The sequence below is a fragment of the Rhodamnia argentea genome, chromosome 2 (assembly GCF_020921035.1).
Source record: "Rhodamnia argentea isolate NSW1041297 chromosome 2, ASM2092103v1, whole genome shotgun sequence".
In the NCBI taxonomy this organism is placed as follows: Eukaryota; Viridiplantae; Streptophyta; class Magnoliopsida; order Myrtales; family Myrtaceae; genus Rhodamnia; species Rhodamnia argentea.
Window position 1 is genome coordinate 27,959,802 of NC_063151.1, and position 14,488 is coordinate 27,974,289.

At 44.2% G+C, this 14,488-nt stretch overlaps 3 protein-coding genes across 3 annotated transcripts; 2 read left to right on the forward strand and 1 right to left on the reverse strand.

Moving 5' to 3' along the window:
- Nucleotides 1-1,492: 1,492 nt before the first annotated feature.
- On the forward strand, nt 1,493-3,176 carry LOC115754747 (anthocyanidin 3-O-glucoside 2'''-O-xylosyltransferase). Its single transcript, XM_030693895.2, has one exon. The coding sequence runs from the start codon at nt 1,613-1,615 to the stop codon at nt 3,032-3,034; it is 1,422 nt and encodes a 473-aa protein (XP_030549755.2). The 5' UTR covers nt 1,493-1,612; the 3' UTR covers nt 3,035-3,176.
- A 1,584-nt stretch (nt 3,177-4,760) lies between these two features.
- On the reverse strand, nt 4,761-5,372 carry LOC115754759 (signaling peptide TAXIMIN 2-like). Its single transcript, XM_030693912.2, has 2 exons — nt 5,191-5,372; nt 4,761-5,114 (listed from the first exon to the last, which is right to left on the reverse strand). Exons 1-2 carry the CDS (start codon nt 5,286-5,288, stop codon nt 4,991-4,993), a joined length of 222 nt encoding a protein of 73 aa, XP_030549772.1. The 5' UTR covers nt 5,289-5,372; the 3' UTR covers nt 4,761-4,990.
- Nucleotides 5,373-12,312: 6,940 nt separating this feature from the next.
- On the forward strand, nt 12,313-13,449 carry LOC115754754 (ethylene-responsive transcription factor 4-like). Its single transcript, XM_030693905.2, has one exon. It carries the CDS (start codon nt 12,328-12,330, stop codon nt 13,102-13,104), a length of 777 nt encoding a protein of 258 aa, XP_030549765.2. The 5' UTR covers nt 12,313-12,327; the 3' UTR covers nt 13,105-13,449.
- Nucleotides 13,450-14,488: the final 1,039 nt, after the last annotated feature.

A 14,488-nucleotide genomic window follows, 5' to 3' on the forward strand; every position in this document is an offset into this window, starting at 1 on the left:
TTTTTGGTAATTCCTGGCAAAATTGACAAACTTAAGGCTACATCGGCATCCACACAGTAAATTCAGGACCGATTAGGTAAATTTCCTCCAAAGTTAGGTATTGCATATAAATTTGATCTTGCTCCTCCTAAGTTTTGATTTCTACGTCCATATTGATGGTTTTTGTATAGTCTCCTCATGTCTTTGGCGAAACAGTCATCGAGAGTGCAATTTACTTTTGTGTTGTTTAGTAAGATTGTTATGCACAGCACAAGGACATTGTGGGCGACAACACTGAATTTTGTCCTTACCGAAATAGTCACACATCGAACTCGAAAAATTGCCCAGGCATAAGTTATAGGACCAAAAATGGAATTACCCCACTGTTCTTCCACAACTAGGAACATGCCGAGGACCCTTGCTGTATAGAGTCGATCATGGGCCTTCAGCCAGGTTAGGCCCGTCCAAACCCGTTCAAGCCCATGATAGGCCCAAGTGCACCTACAAATCTACTTCTTTCTTACAGCCCAATCTGTCGAAGTGGATCCAGCAGCATCGTAATCGGCCGACTATCCAAACCAATGATCATCGATGCGGGTTGAATATCAAAAAGTAAATAAATGCAACCGTGTATATAGAGTTACGTCAAGACCCAAAAAATAAAATAAAATCTAGAGCTATTACGCCATTATATTATCACAATCTTCATTTTTCACATATGAGGCCATACTAAAAATTATTTCGTTCATAACGTAACTTTTCCTCTAACAGTATCAGAGGTAGCAAAATGGGTCTAGAACCCATATTTCATGGTGGTGGGTATTCCTTGAGTTTTAAAAGTACATCATAGATGAGTTACTCAGAAATTTAATGGGTTCTAAATGGATTTAAATAGGTCATAAATGGGTTAGCTAAGAAAAATATAATTAACAAATTAGCAATATGATATATATAATGTATAAGAAATAATTTCCTCTAAACTAGATTTTATTATTAAAGTGTCTTAACCATATAGGTTGGGTTGGATATGATTCACTAGATTTGTATACCATGAAAATGGATCAAAATGAGTCGGATTATATTCGACCCGACCAAAACCCTACCCGACCCACCGGTTTGACACATCTAATATGGAGCATCGTTAGTACAAAGTGTTTCTTGCATCAACTACAAGGTTAGAAACACTTGTTCATTTGGTAGATAATCACACGGTATAGCCAACACTACTTCCATATTCTAAATTCGGAGCATAACAGATTACATCTTAGAACAACTCCCGGTTGTTAGAGGGAGCATGTCGATAATTTAAACAAATTAACAAATGTTGTCATGCTTAAATCCGGGTCTCTCGTGACTTTTTCACTCTTCGCGAAAAAACGCGATGATCTGAAAATCCGGGTCAAACATTCCTGTCCGCCTTCCTCGTCCGGCAGAGACAGACAGACCAGGAGTTGCTCATCATCAATCCGTTACAACCATGCACGATAATCCCATTCTTCGCAGAACGATCGATCCAACGCACGGATCTTCAAGTTCAAGGAACTGAGGACAACAACCACCATGCGTCGATGCACGTAAAGGACAAAAATGAAGACATCTCGCAGACCCTAGCTAACGAGAAGAGTTGCCCATCATGATGTCAGAGGAGACGAGCTCGAAATTTCATATAGTCATGTTTCCATGGTTCGCAGTTGGTCACATGACCCCATTCCTCCACCTCTCCAACGAACTCGCCAAGAGGGGCCACAAAATCTCCTTCTTGCTGCCCAGGAAAGCCCTGATTCTCTTGGAAGACCTCAATCTACACCCCGACCTCATCACCTTCCACCCGGTCACCGTCCCCTCGGTCGCCACCCTTCCTCCGGGGACTGAAACCGCCTCCGAAATCACCATCTCCGACACTCCCTTGCTCGCCGCTGCCATGGACCTCACCCGCCCCCAGTTGGAGGTCTCGCTGCAGGCCATGCGGCCCGACTTTGTCTTCTACGACACTGCCCACTGGATCCCCCAAGTGGCCAGGCCGCTCGGCATCAGGACAGTCTGCTACAATGTTGTTTCCGCTGCCGCGATCGCCATCGTCCTCGTGCCAGCCCGCGAGGTGACCCTGGGGAAGCCGCTCACGGAGGAAGAGCTGGCGAAGCCACCCGAAGGGTACCCATCGGAGACTGTCGTGCTGCGCGGCAGCGAAGCCCGATCCCTCATGTTCGTATCCCTGCCTTTCGGCGACAACATCACGTTCCACGGCCGCACCACGACCGCCATGCGAGAGTGCGACGCAATCGCCATTCGGACGTGCCAAGAGATAGAAAGGGACTTGTGTGCCTACATCGGCAGTCAATACGGTAAGCCTGTCTTCTTGACTGGCCCAGTCTTGCCTGAGCCGGCGGCGACGAAGACGCTGGACGAGAAGTGGGCCGAGTGGCTCGGCCGGTTCAAGCCAGGGTCCGTCGTGTTCTGCGCGTTCGGGAGCCAGCACGTTCTCGAAAAGGGCCAGTTCCAAGAACTCCTGCTAGGGCTCGAGTCAACAGGCTTGCCATTTCTGGTAGCTCTCAGACCACCGGTTGGCACAAACTCAGTAGAAGAAGCTTTTCCCGAGGGTTTCGAAGAGCGGGTCCAAGGGAGAGGAATCGTTCACGGCGGTTGGGTCCAACAGCCACTGATCTTGACCCACCCGTCGGTCGGGTGCTTCGTGAGCCACTGCGGGTTCGGGTCGATGTGGGAGTCGCTGATGTGCGACTGCCAAATAGTGATGGTCCCGCACCTGGGCGACCAGATCTTGAACACGAGGCTGCTGGCCGAGGAGCTGAGAGTGGGGATCGAAGTGGAGAGAGACGAGAGCGGGTGGTTCTCCAAGGAGAGCCTGTGCAGAGCCATCAAGAGCGTGATAAATGAAGAGAGCGAAGTGGGTCAGCTGGTGAAGGAGAACCATGCGAAGTGGAGAGAGGTTCTGGTGAGCCCCAACTTCATCAGCGGCTACATCGATAGGTTTATTCAGAATCTGCAAGAGCTTCAAACGGAAAAAAAAATTAGAGGTGTCGATGTAGGGAGATCCTGAAAGGCAAAGATGAGCGAATGCGAAATGGCCTTTCAAATTAAGTTGAAGAGTGCTGTTGCTAAAGAAGTGATATTTTGATCTACATGATCTTTAGAGTGATTTTTTTTTTCCTACATGGAAAGAGATTGTCCTTCCTAACTTTACAAAGACATTTGGGCCAATGTACCTCAACTTGTATTTTGTAGTCGAGTATTGACTTTTTCATATTCAAACTATAATGGAACTTGTTCCCGAACAGGCCTCTTCTAAGTAAATTTTGAGCAAATACAATAGCTCTTGCCACTCCAGTAGTTATATCATTTAGATATTGCGTTGCTACCGTAAAAATGAATTCGGCTCATTGGAACGTCCTATAGAAATTTTATTTTACAAACTACAAAATGAGCATGTGCGTGGATCAATCACGAGTCTCCTATGTAAAAGACAAATAATTGCATAAAAAAGTGTTTAAGTCGACTGAAAAATCGGAGCTCAAGATCAGATCCCGTTCCTTTTAATTGACATCAAGCCCGACAAGTTCTCTATCACTTCGAACTGTGGATCCCCACCATAACCCAGCCCCTGAACATCTAGGCAATATACTAATACGAGGTCGCTACTGGTGTGGCGGGGCGCGGGCCGTGGCATGTCCCGGCAAGGAGTCGCCTTCTTAAAAAACTAATGCACCCCCCACCACCACCGGCTTCGCAGGTAGTCCCCGAAAAGCCTTTCAAGCGTCATTCCTGGCTGAAGATCGACGACCGTATCACGAGCCTAAGGGGAAGTGCTATGCCATTGCCACGAGGACATATCATGAATTGGATGGCAGGTATGGTGACTGCCGACTCCGTTGGGGAGCAGTACCAGTACGGGAAGAGAGTGCTGTAAAGTGGACCCGTCACAGTTGTAGCTGGTGAAAAGCTTGCGAGGAAGGTACATGCGTACTTTCGCTGGAATCCCCATTGGAAACTTCAAAATCGGAAAAGTCGTTGAAAAAATCCTTAAACTTATTATATTTTAAATTTTGCTTAGCTAACCGTCCCCAAAGTCCGACGGTGGGGACAGTCAGCTTATGATCACAAAAAAAAATTGTGGAGTTTGAGTGTTATTACTCTTCATTCTTTTTTTCTTTCTTTTACTTTTATGTATTTTTATTGTAAGCTAAAGTTAGAAGACAAAACTATAACAAAGTAATCGTACGGCTCAGTATAATCTCAAACGTAGACGTACACACCATCATCGGGTGTTTCGCATAAAAAACTCATTAATTAAGAGATCGCATGGTCATTTGATTTACAACTTCAAAATTTATTTCATTTGCTATCAAGAAAGAATATGGCATTTTTAATCGTTACTAGTTCTTGTTATGATTTTGTCTTCTAATTTCAACCATCCTACGTGAGCGCGGTCGGTGCTGACGTGGATTTCTTTTAATAACATTTCAATATTTATTGAAGATTTTATTCATCTATTGATTTGTTCTTTGTTCTTTCTTCCACACGAATACAAGAATTCCCTAGATGATTCAGGTTGGACAGATAATCGGAATAGGCTTTTATACATTCCGACTTTAAAACTAGCATGGTGGCTTTGAGTATGATGAGAAACCGAACATCAAGTACGTTCACAACAGCATAAAGCTAATCAAGGATCTCCCAATTTGACCTCCATTGAAGTGTCCAAAGAAAAGTTAAAAAAAAATGGCTAAGTCTCGTGATCGGCTAAATTAATCATTAGTTAGATGAATCTTGCATTTTGCTACCACGCTCTGGAGAGACGTAAAAAAAAGAGACAGAGAAAAAGAACCCTCGTTTTTCGTCAACGATCTTTTTCCTAATCCGAAACTGCAAGAATGAGAAAGATTGATGATGACCAATAATAAAGAATCGGTGCAAATCTCACATACAGGAACTCGGTATCAATAAACCAGAAAAAAAAAAGAGGAACGGAGGAAGAAAAAAATCAAATAGGGAGACATCAACACGGAATCTTCTCAGTGAACCACCGGAGAATCTTGATGGGAAGCTTGAGAAGGCTGACGGACAGCTTCACCGCCCCAACACAGCATATGCAGCAAGGGCACAAGCAACTCAGTACAGTCCTGTCATCAGCACAAAAAGTTTTTTGAGTTTAACCCTAGAGAGAGAGAGAGAGAGAGAAGGCGATAAGGAACTTACCCGAGGACCCAAACAAGTGCACCCACCAGAGAAAAGATCACGGCAACGAAAGCGAAGGGCAAGCCTATCAAGAACCCAAGAGGCCTGCACTCTCCCATTTTTTCCTCGATCCTCCAACGCACGAGAGTTCGCTTTCAGAAAGCAAAGCGAAGCTGCGTATGATCCTGAGCGGCGATGGAGATGTGGGAGAGGTTGATGTATATGCAGGCAAGAAAAGCAACGCGTATCGGAGCTGCAGATTGGGTAAAGAGTCAATGGACGTTTTCATATTCTGACCCAAAAAAAAAAAAAGGACGTTTTTTTTTATGGAGTCTGCCTGCCATGATTGACGATTCTGATATTAGAAGCTTCTTCTTGGTCTCCATCCTTTTTTTCTTTTTCTTTCAGAGCTTTCTCATGGTTTGGAAAATTTCAAAGAAGCGTGCCAGACTTGCTTCCGTTTACTCCACGCCGGGGGGGGGAGGGAATTTATTAAAAAATTTCAAAACCTATTCCGCTATTATCGATTTAGAAACCTTTTCATTTTGTCGATTGAGTCTATGTAGTGAATTTTGGCCGAAAATTGCTAACGTGACAGTCCAGTTAGCGTGAATCATCCTACATAACATGACCTGTGTTGACATTTATTTTTTTTATTATAGTACTATATGAGGAACAGCAAACCCCGCAACCCCGGAGCGAAGGTTATGAAACCCTAGCAGATCAAGAGTGAGGGTCACGACCCTAGGCTAATGTGGCAATGGCTCGCAAGCCCTCGCTGTGGCCTGCAAAGGCTTAACGGCACTCACCTAGTGGTCGGTAGGGGTTGCCAGGCCATGGTCAAGGGGGTCGGCGGCCCCCACCAGCCCTTTGAACTGAAAAAAAAAAAAACAAAATAAAATGAAAATATTTTTAAAAATAAATTATTATTAGCATTGGTCCACGTTATCATCGGTGGTCTTACGAAGGTCATACCATATTGGACAGCAAATCTTGCCACATTAGGCGGCCGACATCCACGTCAGAAATAGCTAATTATGACCAAAAAATTTGGATGGACTCGTCTGGTAAAATGTGAAATATTTAGGACTCAATTGACATGACTAAAAGTTTTAGAACTGAACTAGCAAAAGTGAAATAAATTTAAGACTTTTTGGACACCGCCCCTCCGCGAGAAATTCATGTAGACCTCGTGGGCTACGAATGAGTACGAAATTTAACACCCGATGTCCATCAGAAGAAGTTGATGATGGGGTTTGGAGAATACTGTGCAACGCCATGCCCAGGCCCACGAGTTTCCGAATCCATACCCCGAGAGACTGAAGCCCAACCATGCAGTCCCCAGCTTTATGAAATTGAGATACAACTCCACGCTAGCCCCGTCAAACGGATCTCTCTGATCGGGTCGAAGCCTAATCGATCCATTTTACCAATATTCGCCCATTTTCATACGATATTATTTTGCCGTCCCGGATCCAACTCAACCCCAGGCCCAAAGCATTTCGGATTCAATATTCCCCAAGACTGAAGCCCGACCATGCCGTCCCAAGCTTTACGAGATAATACTCCACGCCCAAATCGAAGGCACTCCAACTCCAAGGACGAGCCTATTTCCACTCTCAACCGGTTCGAACATGCCGTTTCGACCACCCCCCACCTCCCCGGGCCAACCCTTTGATCTTCGTACCCCGATTTTGAGGAAACCGGTTTGTTACGAGATAAAAAAGGGGATAGGAATTCATATGATTTCCCGGTTCAAACGAGATTTTCGTAAACCAGGCTTTGTGTGAATAGTTGGCAAAGTGCGACTATAAAATGAGGCGTAGAGTAGTATGGCTTAGTTTGAGAAGTTCTCATCACATTCTAATAAGATCTTTGGCATATGGAAGGGAGCCAAAAATTAGGAAGACCGAAAAAGAGAAAAACATATCATAAATTAGAATAAACATGATAATTTCGTTAGAATAAACTATTCTCATAAAAGTATATTTCAAATTTTCCGCACGATCAGTGATAGGAGGCCTCCACATTATTGTAATCATAATTATTATTGTCATTATTATTATTATGATGCTCTTTGGAGCTAATTACAGAAAAAGTCTAGTCCTTTGTCGACGGCGCATTATGGGACGACCTAATTAATTTAGCTTTTTGCAATTTTAGCAATAATGGTTGATAATTAATTGCGCTCCATTAATTTCGGCTCATCAAGATTTGACTTTACATTTACTTTCGTATGCCGTGGAAAAAAGGGCGGCGGCTCCGTTGTTGTACTTCGGCAGCTTTGGCAGACGAGAGATGAGTTAGGTTAGTAACTCCACCAGTCTCGCCCTAGTTTTCAAAGTCAACGAGTCAACGCGCCCCCCCTCCCTCCGCGAAGGATCTGCCACCGCGTCGTAGGAATCGTAGGCATATCTATGTTCCAATAATTCTATCGAAACAGGTTTGCGCGCCGTCTTAGAAAATTACTTTTTTTTTTTTCCTTTTTAGGGGCGGCCGTGGGTTTCGACAAAAAAAAAAATTTAATTAACTGAAATTGAATCTTCAAACCTTTCGAAAGGAAAAAAAACACCCTCTTTCGGCTCTTTTCGACGCGGCAGCCATGTCCGTTGACTTGACTCTCCCCCAAATTGATTGGCCGAGACGATTGGGCTAGAATGGATGTGATAGACATAATTATCATCCCTATGCCCTGATTAAGCAGTTATTACTAGATTTCTTTTTTTTTAGAGCGAGAGATCGGATGAGGAAAATTTTCCAAACCGTAGAAAAATTATATCATCAATGTTAATTCAATCATAACTTTTTTTAAATTTTATCAATTTAATTAGAAATATTAAAGCTAAACTCCACTGTAATCTTTTCAATCAATTTTCACCAAGCATCATTAGTGTAACGACGTGTTACATAGGACGGTCGGCGACGATTGAATCGCCACACCGGCGATTTTCACCGAAAATCGATTGGGAGGACTTATTTGAAATTTTGCGTAATGATGTAGGACGAAGTTGGTAAAATTGAATATATATATATATATATATATATATATATGTGTGTGTGATTATATCAACGGCGATTTTCACCGAAAATTGACCGGAAATATTATATTAAAAATTTGTGTAATGATGCAGGACAAAGTTGGTGAAATTGGAAAAAAAAATGACTGAATTGATATTTGTGTAATAACTTGTCCTTAATTGGGTAATTTTTCCGATTGAGTGGGTATTTGAAACAAGTTACACATTTATCTTTGTTAACTCGGTCGGCAATTAAAATTTTACTTCTCGTTCAGCGTCGTACATCCAATCTAGGCAATCTAAAATATCATCATACACATTATAGTATTATACGATACTTTGGAGAAATAACTTTCGCAAAAGTTAGATAGTAAAAATCAATTCGAGCATCTCACGCACGCCACTTGCTTTCAAATATATTGTTAGGGGGTGGGGAACACAGGCCAGCGCAGCGCAGACCGCGGGACTAGGAACGGCAGCACACCGTCGCCAAACAACATCTTCACTCCACCTCGCACGTGTCTGTCTGACCGGCCCGCAGGACGTCAGATCGCAACTCGTGTCATCCTTGGAGCTACACGTAGCCGTCGGATCCCCGCCCCTCCCTCTCGCGACCGGTTCAAAGGCAAGGCGGAGCAGGACTTTTGGGGGGGGTGGGACCACCCTCAAAAGGCGTCTTTTTTTTTTAAATGGTGGGGGAGAGAAGGGCGTCATTTTATTTTGGAGTTATCCTTTCGGGGGAATAAAATCGCATCTCTCCTGATCCGCCTCGCGCGGCGAGAAGGCAGACAGTGCCGACAGGCGACAAGTGTTGGGAATCGCGAAAACGAAGCCGTCGGTTGGGATAGGAGGGAAAATTTATTTTTATTTACGGTATCTTTCTCCTTAATTATGGGAATTTTTCGCGATGAAGACACAAAATATCTTCATTTTTTTTTAAATAATAATTTGAGATGGACCTTATTTTAAATAAGAGTATGAAATACCCTTTTTATTTCAAAATTGAATCTGACTAAGTGCATCTCGTCTTTTTCTCTCTCTTTTTTCGATTTTTTCCCTTTTTCTTTTCGTTTCTTATTTTTTTCCCTCTTCCCTTCCCTGGTCATTTCTGAACTCGGGGGAGGATGACCCTCGCCTGAGATCGACGAGGGTTGGGGGAGATGAGAGACCCTGCATTGTAAAAAGAAAAAGATTCAGGAGTTGCAATTTATTCAATACTTGGGAAATAGCAAGATAAAGACCCTGCACTGTCGTGGCTAGTCCTATGTTGTGCATGATTAGTATACAAATAAATTTTCCTCCTAAAGTACTTTAAAACCAAATAAAGACCTGAAACTAGTCAATACATGTTTTTCGCTGAATATGTATTAGTATGTTAATCGTACAAAAGGAAGCTGATAAATTTAATTATTTCTCTAGTATTACTGCCTTTTGAGATATTCGTCGGCATGGCTCCCGACAAAATCCAAACCCGCATAAAGAGCATGAGCATCACACAGTACAATAAAGTCTCTTGTCTCAATGACCGTCAAGCTACGCAACCCCAACGGCCTTCTCAACCTTATCGACACTTCCGACATGTTATTCATTCGATTTGCTCGGACTTTTTCAACTTTTGAAGATTAGCCTCTCTTTTCCTTCCAAATTGAGACCTGTCCGATAGAGAGGGTGGTAATATTAAGATAAGTCGTGTAAATTTAAACGGTAATTTATTTTACCAGATGTTAGGAGACGAGGTGGGAAATGACTTTGGGACGCAAAATTGTCGCTTTCGAAATATCGAAGTACTCTACGTTTTAAACGCCAAAAGCAAAAGGTCGCTCCAACTCCAAGTAATAATTTAAACGCAAAACGGGGAATTCCTCCGCGTCGCGAGAGCGCGTGCCACGTGACAGGCGCGGGGCTCGTGCGGAACTCGATCGGTTCCTTTTTTATTTGCGCGGGCGTGTGAGTGCGGTCAAAGCCCTCGTTGACCGAGCCCCTTTTGCCCCCACCCGCCCCACCGTCGGGGTATCACGCTGCTCGAGATGCGGTGGGTAGGCTCCCCCGCTGCCTCCACGTGCGGCGCGTGACCCTCACCTTCCCCGAAATCATGCTCGGCGCTCTCCCCCGGGCCCCCCCTCCACGCGGAGCCGGCCGAAACACTTTCTCCCTCCATAATTAATTACGGCATCAACCTTTACATCGACGGATCGCAAATATGAAAAAGTACCTCAAGTGGCATTTTTACGGAACTTATATCTGGTCTTTATATGGATATAATCCTTTTTAGATATCAATCAATATTTTGAGTCGGGCATTTTAACGTGGTATTGAAATCAAGTATCTCATATCGTTTATTCACAGATGTTAGAAATTCTTTATATAAATATACATTTATATATATAATCTCCCTCTGCCTATTCATCTAAATTTTTTTTCGGGGTCATACTTTCGAGTAACGGATGGATGGCTTAAGTCCAAAGATCGCGAGGTGTGTATTATTCTTGGTTACTCAAGCAGCACACTAGCCCATTCGGCGAATCGTTCTCCAAAGAGATCGTGGATATTGTTAGGATTCAACGCATAATTAAATCGAAATAAAACGTAAAGCGAAAAAGAAAAATCGAAACACGAGATTTTATCTTGGTTCACCCTAAAACTAGGGTTATGTCCAGAAGAAGATTTCGCTATAATTAGCACATTACGTTTTTCATCACATCATTCAATTATAAACGGAAAATATATATATATAATAGCAACAGGTAAGAACCAGATATGCTGATGACACGGAATCCGTTTGTAGCAAAATCATAATGCCCCAAGCACGTGTAGAAATGACTGCACATTCATTTTAAATAGTAGTACCCGCCAAAAGTGCTCTTACGTACATTTTTCCTATCGATATAAGGAAATGTGGGAATGGTTTAATACTGCACCAACCCGATAAATGAAAATTAATAATTTCAAAAAAATAAAATAATACCCCATTTATTTCTTGAAAAATGATCGGTTTAAGAGCTATTTTCCTATAAATGGTTGTATGAACTTATAGACTTCGAAAAATAAATCTCTTTTCATCTTTAATGTATTGAAATTGTCACGTTGATGGTATAGTCAACAAAATTAAGCATCCGAATTAAAGAATACTTTCAATAAATAAAAAAAAACAATACTCAATTATACAAATCGTGTAAGCTAAGAAACTCGTTGTCCAAATCAAGAGTTCGGTGATCCAAATGAAATGTAGCTCACTACATAGTTAACATCAAAGCTGTTGATCCAAAAGTCAATATGCTCAGAACCGCACGTTCGATAAGCGGCTTGATCTTAACCTCCAGTTATAACTTTCCCTTTTAGTATCTACGGATTGAGCTCGACACACGATATTAACAATAATGTAGAGATCGGAACCGTCACCCGAAACCATATGTATACCCAATGATTTTAATGTGAACCGTCCATTACGGCAATGAAAGGATAGGAAAAACGAACAAAATCGTCGGTGGAGTGACAGTTATTCCTAACAGTGCAAACGGTATGAAGGATTCAACTTCAAAGTTTGTGGTGGATCATTTACTCGTTTCGTCGAGATAAGAGATATCGTAATGGTTAGACGTCTAACAAAATCATTTGTAAGTATGAACGTAGTGACAACAAACATGTGCACGATGATTCAAATGTAACGATCTTAAAAGCAAATTTTCGTGGATATGAAATTATGATGATCGAATTGTTGTGGATTTCCAACGATAATAGCTCCCCTCTTGACCGAAGCGATTCTTAAGCTCACAAAGAAAATTCAGACACGGATCTGTTAACTCCCTGTTTTAGGGGGTAAAAACCCATAAATCGCCCTCGACACGTACCGAAGATGTCGCCTGATTAACGACACACTTCCCACGTTCGGACGTCGCTGTAAGAGGCGGGGGGGAAAAACCGGAAAAGAGAAAAAGAAGAAAAAAGAAGGAGAAGAAAGGTCCCTATAATTAGCCGCGTTAAGACGACAGATTTCATTAGATTAGTGTGTGTGGGCCCCCAGGCAGAGAAAAAAGGCGGAGCACACTCGAGTTGCGTTGGCTCTTGCAAGAGACGCCAAGCACCACCACCCCGCATAACTCGCCCCGAAGGGCACGTGGTTCTCACGCCCACCAGCCGCAACATGCCCCCCTTCTATATATTGCAGCCCTCACTTCCCTTTCTTCCCCCAAACGCAAACACCATCTCTCTCACCAGCGACTCTTCTTCCTCCCCTTCTAGAGTCGCCCGCAACTTGAGTGCGAAGCCTCCATCCCAGCCGCCTCGCGCCATGGCTCCCCGAGAGAGGCCCAACCCCGTCGCCGTCAGCCCCAGGCCCCAAGGCGGCAAGGAGATCCGCTTCCGCGGCGTCAGGAAGCGGCCGTGGGGCCGCTACGCTGCCGAGATCCGCGACCCTGGCAAGAAGACCCGCGTCTGGCTCGGCACCTTCGACACCGCCGAGGAGGCTGCCCGCGCCTACGACGCGGCCGCGCGTGAGTTCCGCGGCGCCAAGGCGAAGACCAACTTCCCCACTGCGGACGAGCTCGTCGTCGCCGCCCGCAGCCCCAGCCAGAGCAGCACCGTGGATAACCCCTCCCCGCCCCCGCCGCCGCCGCCAGCGCTGGACCTCAGCCTCGGCGGTTTCCCGTTCGCCACCGCATACGCGGCCCCGCTTCCGTGCTTCCCCGTCGTCCCGGTGGCGCGGCCGGTGCTCTTCTTCGACGTCTTCTCCCGCGGGGGGCGGGTCGGGGACAACGTCGCCAGGGATTTTATACCAGGCCGCCCAGCGGCCGGGAGCGGTGGTGTGAAGAGCGAGTCCGATTCGTCATCCGCCGTGGAGTCCGATGCGATCCCTCGCAGCAGATCGTTCCCCGATCTCGATCTCGATCTCAACCAACCTCCGCCGCCTGAGGAGGCTTAGTTTTTTTTTTTTTGGTTTACGTCGGAGGGTCTTTGATCGGCGGCGGATTTGCAAATTTTTCGGTGCGATTCTTGTTTTCTGTGGTTCGAAGCGGATCTCCACGTAGAGAGAGAGATTAGCCTGACAATTAATTTCGGTTCGGCGGTTGACGATGACGACAAAATTAGACGATGACGACACCGATGACTAGATATGTATATATAGCCTGATAAGTTTTAACTCCAGTTTTTTTAGCAGCTGGGAAATCTGCAAATGTTTCTCAATTGCTGTTTTATTCATGTTTATTATCCCTGTAATGCGTATTTCGGATATTGGAAAAATGTCAAGATCCAGTCTTTTATGCAATGTTTGCTTTGATCTTTCTTCGCCCTTTATCTAATCTCCACTCTAATTCATTTGTCGCACAAAATAATCTTTGGCACAACCCATTTTATTGTAAATAACGACGAGAGAAGACGTATTATTTTTGTTTAACATATATTTAATTTGAGCTGAAAGTTGTTTTTGGGAGGTGATAATCGAGACGACATGCCGGCAATGTAGCTAAAGATTTGGCGAGCGATGTCGTGGGTGGCCACAACGTATGCGCACGAAACATGAGGCGCAAGATAGAGCAACCTCCTCTCTCGCGCCACGTGTCGGTCCGGCAGTCGTACGAAGACCGCACTTAACACCTCTTTTTTTTTTCTTTCTCATTTTTTTTTATTGTAAATGCAACAATAATTCAAGGGGCTCTGAGCTTGTACAGAGGGTTCATGATGAGAAGCGTGGGGGGGCGGGCTTCTGTTCTTTCGCTGCCCTTTGACCGAAGCGAAATAATCAGAGAAAGGATCGTGATTTGCGCTTTTTGGGGTTTTGTCCTTTTGGGTACGAATCACGACGGTCTTCTGGTTGATCCGACGGCCGAAAGCTCAGCAGACGGAGGTGGGCCCACGTGGACGCGTTCCAACATTTCTTATCTCTCTCTCTCTCTCTCTGTCTTTTTTTATAGGGTTGAGTTGTTTTAGTTAGGCGGCACCGACGGCGAGACGGCTTTTGTTTTTTTGGCTTGGAAAGGGCGGGGACTGGGAGGGGGTCACGCAGTAATTTCCGTGTTGACGAGGTACATGTCGGCTTTTGGCGCGCAGTCGCGTGACGTTCTCTCGCCACTCGCCAGCCTCGTATGATTTATTGTTTTTTTTTTTATTTTTCTTTTTCATTAATTATCGCCTTTATCGGTCAGCGACCGGTGCGGCCATTAAAAAAAAGGAGAAAACAGGGAAATGGACATTATTCAGGTTTCATTGTCCCCGTAGTCAGTGCTACTTCCACGAAAGAGTAGTAATCTGGATAATTCAATTTTTTATTTTTACCAAACTAGGAAAATACATAGTAAAATATAAGC